General features: G+C 45.0%; 1 protein-coding gene across 1 annotated transcript in view; it reads left to right on the forward strand.

Annotated features, from left to right (window-relative positions):
* runx3 (RUNX family transcription factor 3) overlaps positions 1-11,192 on the forward strand; it is a 38,243-nt gene extending 27,051 nt beyond the window's left edge. The window contains exons 6-7 of the mRNA XM_083998001.1: positions 3,229-3,303; positions 8,003-11,192. Coding sequence (XP_083854127.1) covers positions 3,229-3,303; positions 8,003-8,484 — 557 coding nt within the window. The 3' untranslated portion in view covers positions 8,485-11,192. The remainder of the gene's footprint in view (positions 1-3,228; positions 3,304-8,002) is intronic.
* Positions 11,193-11,394: the final 202 nt, after the last annotated feature.

Genomic DNA, 11,394 nt, shown 5'->3' on the forward strand with positions numbered 1-11,394 from the left:
GCTCTCGTACAACACACAGTTCATCCACTTACATCTAACCGTGCCGTTGCTCTATTGAATCTACACACGGTTCTTTCCAACAAGAAAAGCAGGCAGCCGATAGAAACATTGATTTCCCTCAAAGTGTAAAGCAGAAAACAGATTCCAGTTTTACCTTGTTCCATTTTAAATGCAGACAAAACTCAACAAGCCCCTGGCACGGCCTCTAACAGACAGCCGAGACGAAAGCGGCTCTTTTAACTTAAATGTGTTTTAACAGTGAGAGAGAGAGGGGGGAAAAAGAAATACAGCAGCAATTTAATCATCCAAAAAGAAAGTCCTGGCACTTTTGAGGTGGTATCATTTAACATGTTATTTGTTCCAACACCTGTGTGTTCCTCTCTGAAGATGAATATCAGATACTAGCATAATGTTCCGCCATCAAGTCAAGTGCTCAATGCTTTGATGAGGGCCCAAGTGTGTGTGTGTGTGTGTGTGTGTGTGTGTGTGTGTGTGTCTTTGTGAATGTGCACATGTGCCTGTCTGTCTGAATGTATGATCCGTGTGGCAGTGTTATTAGAAATGTCAGTAGAATCTTGCAGAAATAATAAATTACCCACATCATTTTCAGGTTTAAGTGCTCAGCATCTATCTTGCAAATTTCTGTTTAAAATAGAGCAGACATTTTCCTCTATTAATGACACCAACACAAATGTTGGTACCTCTGGCTTCCTCCTGCACAACTGGCACACATCTGCTGCAGCTGTGCCCCTCTTGTTCAGTATGTTCAGGCTGTGGCCTCTGGACTGGACTTTAACGTGAGAAAGTCCTGTTTGATGGAGGACCAGGCCAATGCCGCCGAGCCCCTCCTGCCTCGTCCACAGCGACCACACTGTTTACTCCACATAAACAAGCTGGCCGGCCCCCCAGGTTCGAGGCAGCGCTCCGCTACTGCCGCTCACACTAATTCACACATCCAGGATGACATGATCAGCCAATTAGAAGCAAGAGCGAGACAGGAAATTAGCACCGTCAGGTAGCTGTGGTGTGGACTTTTGAGTATAGTCGTCACGCTAGTTGGGTTTCATGCTGATTTCTGCCAAACCCAAGCAGGAAGCTGGCCCTCGGAGGCCAATACAACCAAATCGAGCAGGAATCTGGACCAGTCCTTTAGACACTCTGTTTTACTTCTTCACTCCACTATTTACATAATATGTCAATGGCTGCCACAGAGTTTATTTGTTATGGTGCCTGAAAGCTTCACTTGTGGTTACTCTCTTTTTGTGACCCTGAGATGAATAATTCAAACTGAAAATGTTTCTGTTCTCCAACAAAAAAAAAGAATCTTTTTGAAGCCGCCTCCATGGTGGAAAAAAAAGGGGGAAAAAAAGAGAAGTGAGAGCAAGTTGTTTTTTACCAGACTCAACTGTTTGTGTAAGTTATAATTTCACATCAGAGTCAGGCCGAGTTTTACATTTCAGCAATTACAGAAACTACATGTGTGCCATGAACAGTCTCTATTGAGTCTGGAGTGAGGGGAAGGGTGGGAGGACGACGAGCTCTCAAAGAGAACATAGGATTTTTCAGCCCATGTGTTTGTTTTTGCTCACGTTATAAGTGAGGGCTCAAAAGACATATCAAATGTCCCACATAGCTGAGCCAAGGCCGTGTTCCTCCCCTCTCTAACACGCTCTCTTTCTCTCCCCTTCCTTTGCTGGCGTCTTTTTCTTTCTCTCTTGCTTGCTCTCTCACATTCTCTCCCCGTTGCGACGCCTAAGGCCTAAGCGGCGCAGGAAACCAGCACAAGGACCGGCATTCACTGTGTCTCAATGACACGCTTCATTACGGCGGGCGCATTACATGTCTCAGAGGCGTTGCTGGATCCGGAGTCACGAGGATGGACTCCATTTTGGCTCAAACGTCTTTCTCAGCCATCCCTTTCATCTACACATGCACTTTAAAAAGCAGTGCGTGTGTTTATTTGTGTCCTCCCCAAAACTGCACTGGCACCACCCCAAAGCTACTTATTAGTGACGCAGTCGCCACTTCTTCCCATCTCAGCCCCTTCCTTCCCCACTCCTCAGCTCCACCCAGGGGGTTGGTCCTCTTATTAACAGGGGTAATCTGTGCCTCTGGTATTGACGTTGTCTGCTGGCCAATCAAAATATTTGAAGGAAATGTTTATTTTCTTGAGCGAATCGTACCAGCTGCTTGCAAGCCTTTCTGAATAAGGCCATTTATGTGTAAGAATTTGCCATTGTGAGGCACAGTGCAGGACCTCTCGTTGACTGAGTGCTGATTTGGGCCTTTGCAAAGGAAGTGGAGGAGCTCCAGGGGAAGCAAAGATGTTACACATGCTGAGACCAGTTCGGCTATAGGTGAACAGCCCAGCAACCCCGCCCCACCCCCTGCTTCTGGCATCCTTCTCCATCCTAATTGCCACTACAGGAGGTTAGGAGTTTACTATATTGCGGTATCTCAACAGCGGAAGCCGGAGAAACACATGGTTGGCCGCTGCCGTCATTACACGCAGAAAGAATGTGGTTATATACTGTTCAGGTTTCAGTATTTACGATGAAAATATTTCTGTACATGTGAGGGAAAAAGAACTGCGATAGAAATATGCAACGGTGTACAAGACATGTAGCGAGACTCCTCGTGTCCACGGAGCTCCGTGCGAGTTGTCTTGTAACAACTGCTCCATCTCAGACCCAGAGCAAACAGCCTCTGTTTGTGTCAGGCCTCCTGCGGTGTGGCCACTGAGTGTGAAGCAGGGTCCCACGCGTTGGGCCAGTAGGTCCTTGACCCTCCTTCACTTCCTGACAGCTTGGCTGGACAGGCTAGTGAGTGTCCTGCCCTTCACAGCTCTCCGCTGCCTCTCCGGTGTCTCGCCTGAAAGACCCAAAAATATCTCCCATGCACCCATCAAGCATGTTTTTCTAAGCCTGGTCTCACTCTGGTGAGAAAACCACCCCTCCTCTTCCCAGTCTTCAGTGCTCAGTCAGCAGAGGCCAACCTGTGACAGGAAGACACATCTCCAAACCGCCAGATGTCAAGACAGTTTTGACAAGTCTGTCATGGAGGGGTTTTTGGAAGCGTCTTAAAATGTCTATGGAACAGGCGGCGACTTCTTCACCCACACATTTAGCTGCCTTTCACAAGAATTTGCATTCCGGCACAAACTGACTTCTGTATCATAAAGTTTAGATCCTTGTGCTCACCTACTCTTCATATTTTGTGTTACAACAGCCCTGTGGCAGGATCAAATGGACACCCCCGCTCTGAAGACATGCAAGGTGGAGGAGGACCTGAGACCATGGCCAGGTGAGACACTTCAAGGGCCTTCTGAACTTTTCTGTGCCGTGGTACTCTGTGTAACCTCTCATAAAGGTCAGCTCCTGACCTGACGCCTAACTGATGCCAAGGCGTTGTCATTGTGTTCATGGGAAAATGGTTTCTAAGGGTGTTTGTTTATTTCCAATATTAATTAATGATGCAAATAACAACAAGCTCATTACTAAGCTAAGGCACTGCCAACTTCACGCCTTTCAAACAACCTTCATCTTGAAGCACGTCTCAGTACAAACTGAAGATATCCAAACATTTTAATTAATAGATATGCTGACAGCCCTTGTACTTAAAACTACTGAAGTGGGGAAGCTGGAAAGGCAGGCATATCTCAGGGTGTGCCATTCTTTGTAGCAGTTTTTTTGGAGTCTGTTTCGTTTTGCCTGTGGGGCCGTACGACATCCCAGAACTCTTCTTCTTCTCCTTCTTGCCCTTGCATTCTTAGTGATTTGGATCTTTGCTGCTGTCTAACAGCCCCCACAGTCTCCTATCCGTCCCCTACCCAGAAACCACCACCAACCACACCAGACACGCTGAGTCATCCACTCACACTGTGATGAGGACAGACATTAAGACACACACAAGAAAGCAAGAAAGAAAGAAAGAACTCAGATCTGGCTTGCTGATCTTTTTTCATCAGATAGAGAGTAAAGTTTCAGCTCTTTTCTACAATTTGTCCTGAGTAGTGAGTCAGGCCTTTTCTAGAAGGAGATCCACAACAGCACAAGATGTTCATGATGGTGTGAGTGACAATAACAGTTAAAATGGGGCTTGAGATCTTAAAGCTTAAACTTGGAATTGCACAGAGAAAATGCGGCAGCGTTATGGAATAAAACATAATGAACGATATTTGTATTCATATTCTTCTATCCTCACAAAGACAATAACATGCTCTATGGGCAGCAAAACACATCACATCGGCAGCTTTACGAGAGAGTATACCACATCTCGCAGACAGGGATTTACTTAACAAACAAACGTATTAATCATGTCACCTAGTTTGTTGATGCATTAGGAAAATCTCAGGTTTTTTGTAATCACAAACCTCCTTTGGCCTTGCTTGTATTGCACGTCACAAGCTGGAGACATGCAAAATCCTCTGCGCTCACATGGTGAAGTAGTGCTGAACATGGATGAGGCTTTGGGGCTGTTGACCACGGTGTCACAGTACAGAGGTGATTATCATTTGCATTCGACATGATGTTCCGGCCCCATAGCCTTGGTGCTTAAATAAACACCTGGAGATCATTTGTGTTCATTTGGGTCTCTTGTTCTTTGGCCTGTGCAGCAGTGGCTCTGCCCTCACATTATGCTGTCCTGTCATCATCACCCTGTTATCAACAGTAACAGCTCATCCTCATGGCATCCCATGACATCCGTTCAAACCACCCAAACCAGTCAGTAAATCAAACAGACGCTCTTCCCCTCTGACAAGGGTTATAAAAAATCCATACTGCGGCACAGCAGAGTCTGTTTGGGAAGGATATGAGGGAGATGATTAGAAAACAACCTCGCTGCACAGCACAGTGTGTCTTTACGTAGCTGGATGAGGCTGAAGCGTTTGCTCTCCTTTTCCTTTCCTCCACTTATTTGCCTGAGACACCATTCCCTGGGCGCTGGCCGTCACAGTTTGCATCAAGCCTGAGTAAACATTTCACAGGTGAGCGCCTGGATTTGCATCTCTCCATTGCCAGCCACCACATGCGGACACACACGCATATACACACATTGCACCGAGCGCAATTACACACAGACGTGGCCGCCTCAAACTTGCCCTTATGTTAACAACCAAAATCAGTTTCTCCCATAAGCAAATGAGGCAAACCTCACGTCATATCTGGGTTACACGCTTGACTGTGGACTAGTGGACTTCTTGAGCTAAGCAAAAAGGAGGAGGAGGACTCCACCCTTGGTGCCGCAGAATTAAGTGTGTGGCGCTAGGCTTCAGAGCTAGAGGAGAAAAGAGAAAGGGAGAGCGCTGGAACACTATGTTCTCTATAAAAACCCTGATTCCCAGCTACCCGCTTCATAGACTGGGAACATCACAGACGGCAGACTGTGCCAGCTAGCCCTCTGGGGTCCATCCCCTCTCCTGTCCCTGCAATTTAGCCAACACGTTTCAGATGAGCCTAATGGAGATCATGTGTGGTTTTAGGCCGCAGAGGTTACAGGCAGCTACTACTAGGCTCAGTTAGGAAGACCCTCTCTGCCAAAGATACACCACTCTCACCACAGCCACAACAGTGAAGCCTGTACTTATACTGGGTGGGGGAGGGTGGGGATGCAGTAAGGTATGCAACATGGTTAAGAGGGAGAAAAAGCAGACTGCAAAACTTTGCTTCTCAATTACAGAGCAGTTTGTTTAGCCCTCTCCTCCAGAGGGAGCTACTGTACTGTAAAGAGTGTATAGTGGTAGCAGCCTTTCCCCTGGCTCACAGCCAATAGGTTGGTACTGCACAAGCCCATTAAGGTGTTGTGATAAGTGTCCAGTCCAGTTTCCGCTGACAGAACACAGGAGTCGATCCCCACCGCAGTTTAGCCAACACGTTTCCACCGACTCCAATTAAATGGAGATCATGAGCGGGGTGGGCCGCAGCAGTCAGAGACATCAAGTGCCCACGCCACAAATCCCCTCCCCAGCTTCACCCTGAAGCCTAAATTTAGCACAGACAGAGAGAGGTGAAGGGGAAGGGACACAGAGAGAGAGAGAAAGAGAGAGAGAGAGAGCAAAGGCTTTTTGGGAGTCCGGTAGGAATTAGTGGGCCGACTCCACTTCACCCGAATCAACAGCAGCTGAAGACTGGATTTTCCTCGCGTGAAATCAGATATGGAGCCTGACTCCAGTGCTTGGTAGTCTCTGGAAAAAGAAACAGCCCCCCCACCACCACCAAACTCCCTCATCCCAAAAGAAGAGGAAATTCAACTGTATAAGTGTGTTGTTGAAAAAAAGAAAAAAGAGAGAGAGAGAGTCTTGCAGGGGCCATGGAAATTGCAAAGGAACAGATTTTTTTTGTAGCTGAAAATGGACCCGGTTCTCCAGACATAGGGAAAAGACATTTGAACAAGACTGTGGCACGCAAGTTTGGCATTCTCCCCCCTCAGGGCTGTGGCGTGCAACCGCTTGCTATTTCACAAATACAAGCTCTCTTTTCTCTGCCATCCAAATCCACATTTTACACTTGCAGTCATGTGGGCACGTCGGACCCATGAAAGCCACATGCGGACAAACAAATAACCATGGACAGAGGTGTGTGTGTGTGGGTGCAAGACTGTGTGTGTGTGTGTGTGTGTGTGTGGCAGGTGAGGATGGAGCATACCGCATGCTGACACCGGGTACGAGCACGGTATGAGGAAGTCTCACTAGTCGCTGAGTACAACCAGAATCAGGGCGTTTACAGTTGGAGAATATTTCAGCCTGGCCTTTAGCCACCTTTATCTTCTTCCAAAATATCTGAGTGTCACGAGTGCAAAGACTCAACATGCTGAACAAGTCAGCCAAGACTCCTACCTGAGCATTATAATGCAAAGTCTGTGGAGGAGCCAGCGTGTGAGAAATCAGCAGGGAGGGTAAATACAACAGAGGTTTACTGTACTGTACATGGCCCATGTGGCTTAAAACTGATACTACCTTATACTAATTCCAACCCACGCTGTTTAAAGAATAATGCAGCAGAAACATAATAAATGACAGTCCCTCCATCACAGTCCAAACTTAAATACTACAGCAGGTGGCAGCAGGCAGTGTTCAGAAGTCCTACATGACTGCAGGACTGTGAACGTGTTCACATCCGACGCTCAGGATGTAAGATCAGCCAGTAATACTCTTCGGCTAAGTGAGCGGGGCAATATGGTGTTTGACTTAGGGAACGAAGTTGGTGACAGTAGCGGTCCCAAATCTCAGAAGCAAACTGCCAAGTCAAACCTTCGAGCAATATTTCTATTTCCCTTTTGTCAGCTGAATAAATTAGAGAGTGTGCGGTGAAACTGAAGTCCAAACAGCTGGGTCCAACTGTACTCTGTTACCTGTGAGATTACACTTCGCAGTTAATCCTGACAGCTCCTGGACTGTGATATACATTAGAGGATATTCACACAGAATCACACTTCTCCCTCTTCCTCTCCAACCTTCTTTCCTTTCATTGTCCTTTTTCTGTCTGCGATTGTGACTGTCTCTGTCGCCCAAATATGATTTATGACGAGTTGCACAACGCCGCAACAAGCCATCGGTGTTTATACAAAGCACCCCTCACCACTGACAATGCCTCTTTTCATTGCTCCGAGAGAGTCAGAATACTGTGCATTGCTCTCTTTTTTGAAGGAGTGGTAGGAGGGCTGTGGCGAGGGGGCCTTCTCATAACTTCAGTCTTGTGCACGGGGCTGTGGGATGATGTGCTGTCAGTGCTTGATGACTGTTATTAAGCAAAAAAATGTCTCAGTTCATTACTTTGAGCAAACATTTCCATGGACAGGCATATCGCGAGAAATCTGAGCCCAGAATTGGGGGTTTTGGAGAGGTTTGCTCTTGTTGAGATGTGGGCGGCTGTTTTTTTTTTAGAATAATAGAAAATGAGAAATTTCTGAGCCCCTTGTTTCATAATCACAACAGCACTTCTCATTCATGGCTCAATGTCTCTTGACTTTTTCCAACCTTTTGTTTCTTTGATTCTCCCAACAGGGACTACAGATCTCTTCCAGCAGAGGACCACCTTCCCATCTCTGTCGCCGCTGACTGACCCTCGCTTCTCAGACCCCCGAATGCATTACCCCGGGGCCTTCCCTTACTCCGCCAACACCTCCAGCACTGGCATCAGCGGCCTCAGCATGTCGGCCTCTTCTAGATATCACACCTATCTGCCGCCACCCTACTCAAACAACCAGACCCAGAACTTCCAGTCCAACTCCTACCTGTATTACGGCACAGGCTCTGGATCCTACCAGTTCTCCATGGTGGCGCCGGGGAACACCGGGGGCGAGCGCTCCCCCACCCGTCTGCTGTCCTGCTCGGGGGCCGGTGGCACCGGGGGGACCAACAGCCTGATGAACCCTGGCCTGAACACCCAGAGCGAGGGCGTGGAAGCCGACGGCAGCCACAGCAACTCCCCCACGGCCATGAGCGCTTCGGGCCGCTTGGATGAGTCCGTCTGGAGGCCTTACTGACTGACTGACAGCTAGACAATCAGAGGGTGCAGGAGAAGTGAGGGAGGAAAAGAAGAGAGGGTGATGAACAAAAAAAAAAGCTGAACACTGAAAGAAAAAAAAACAACAAAAATAGAGAAATGCTGCATGTTTGTCTTTTATTTCTCCGGCACTCGCTTTAAAGACTTTTGTGTTTTACCAACTCCCGAGACTTCCATGTATTTTGTAAATTTTGAGTGAACTCCTGCACTGTGCTGAAACATGTACTCTTAAAAAGGACTATAAAAGCCATAAAGTTAAATTGATACGATGTTCAGCTGAGACTGTACATAGAAGTGAGAGCGAAAACCAGAGAAGCCATAGTAATGTTTCAGGATCATTTGTCTGATGTAAACTGGTACTCATCAGAGACAACAGAACAAAGACAATGGAGGTACAATCAATCAGTGCAGCTGATGAACTGAAAAAGCGCAGCAGACTCATGGAGCGGACTGTTCAGAACTTACCTGGTGGGTGGAGAAGAGCAATTGGGCTGCGACTCCGATGTCCTTCCAACGCTTGGCTGCACTGCTGTAGCAATCGGTTCTTTTAAGCTTTAAATTCTGTAAGAGATTTGAATATTGCAAAAGAAATTTTGTCAGTCGTGAAAACATCCTCAGATGCACCCAGAGCCCTTTCATGTGCTCACAGTACTTCTTCAGTACCTTATTGCCTAATTTATTATCTAAATGAACATAATAGCCTTTGGTGCTATGGTACAGTATGCGGCCGGTGTCGCAACACAGCCGCCGCATATTTGAGAGAAAAGCAGTTTATCTGTTGGACTCGCATGTTTAAGAAATGAATTCTCCTCTGCTGTGTCATCAGTGAATCGAGTTTCAACACGACAATGATTTGATATTTTGCGGAATGTAAAAGACTTAACAGAGGAGTGTTTTTATCGGTTTCTTTTATCCCAGGAGTATTTACGTCCTGTTGTTGTTGACCTTTTGCTTTTTCCTTGAATTTATTATTGAAGCCCTTTTTCTGAAAAAAAAAGAAGTCCTAGTCTGGTATTTTTCAACTGGATGACACAGTTTACTTTTGATATTTATTTGAGCCAAATTGTGAGAAAATGTACACGTATACCCAAAGATTTTTTGAACATTTCTTGCTACCTTTCCTTTTTATATATAAATATATATATATACAGTACATATACCATGTTTTGTTGTTAAGTATAAATTTGGAATTTGTGTAATATATTGTTACTAAATTATAAAAAAAACAAAACCTTTAATGTAATTATTTTGTCTTCCAATGTAGCTTTGATGCACTAAAAACTTTTATTCCTTATGAACCACGCCCAACAGATTCTGTTAGTAAGATGGTGTATCTGGAGCCGTAACCTTTTTAACTATTTCCAAATTGTCTTCCTGCATTGAATGAGTCATTTGCTTAATTTTTGCACTATGTTTGAACTCTTATGATTTGCATTTACAAATATCTCAAAGTCTGCAGAGCTAAATATTTGAAAAAAAAAAAAATCCTGCACATTAAAAAAAAAAATCATTCACCAAATAAGTAATGATGTCATGACACACACACAAACAAACAAACAAACAACACACATTCCTGCACCACAGGTGTGTGTGCACATTCCCCCCGTCCTGAGGGTGTTTCCCCCCGCAGTTACACATGTGATCCCCCTATCCCTAGAGGGGAAGAGTGTGAGGATGAAGGGTTAGAAGAAGACAGTGGGGTCAGAGTGGTATCTTCTTACAAACACCTAGCACAGTTATGCAGGGGCAAAAAGACTCTCCCTTGTTGTGCACAGGTCCCTTTGTTCTGAATAATCAGTGAGTGCTTTGAAGCCTTTATGACCCTGGATCTGTCTTTGCTGGTCTAATTCACTGATCATCAGTTCCAGAGGTGTGTGGCTCTGTCCATACTTCATACACCTGCGCAGATTGGCTCAGTCGGAGCCACACTAGGATGTCTACAGCAGGTATCAGGTATCTAACATTTACCTGGAAAGTCTTCCATAAGAAGGAAGATGATTAAGTGTTCATGACTCAGTGAGATGGGTATTCAGGTTACTAAACAAGTGAGGTTTCATTTCAAAGTGAATAGTTATCCAAGGTTAGCATTTACAGCTCAGGTAAAAACAAGTTATGCAAGATGTTTTGCTGATCCACCAAAAACACTCTCTGCCTTATTCCTTTTTTTTTATATAACCATCAGTAACAATGTCTCATTCCTATTTCCCTTTGATTTGGAGAAAAACATGTTTCCTGCTCTCTCCTCTGGAGCCTTTATATGGTAGAAGACCTTACATTACTGTGGGGAAAAATCATGCAGCTAGAGAAACCACATATATATTTATAATTGTGTGGTTCCTTCAAAAAAACAAAAACCAAAGATGTTCACAACTGCCTGTAATGCAGCTTGGTTGTTGATGGTGGGAAATATGTGTGGTAAATTAATCATGTCTTGATAATTCTTTATGCAAAACCAGAAAGCCAAAGATGTACAACTGAATTATATCTGGCTGTGTATTGGATTACAGAGCACAATGTTACATTTTCTTTTTTCTTTTTTTTTCCAAAGAATCTCCTTTTTTCTTGTCATATACTGAAATGCTGTCCTCATTTCTCTTTATGCTCAAAGCATGTACATCTGAAACTGATATGTTAATTTAAGAATCTCACCTATGTATGTATTAATATCATTAATGTTTCCATATTGAGTGCTTGTACAATTTGCGGATAATGTAGTTTTTAATCATTTTAATTAAAAAAAAAACGTGTCTCACTTTTGCCTTCACCACTGCTGTTTATCGAATTCTTATTAAAAAAAATAATTGTGATGAAAGGACCTCCAGGACAGCATTATGGCAGGACGTCATTTTCATCTCAGCTTAAAGACCCCACCTGCCCTTTTGAGAAAAAT

The sequence above is a fragment of the Trachurus trachurus genome (assembly GCF_905171665.1).
Source record: "Trachurus trachurus genome assembly, chromosome: 22".
Lineage (NCBI taxonomy): Eukaryota > Metazoa > Chordata > Actinopteri > Carangiformes > Carangidae > Trachurus > Trachurus trachurus.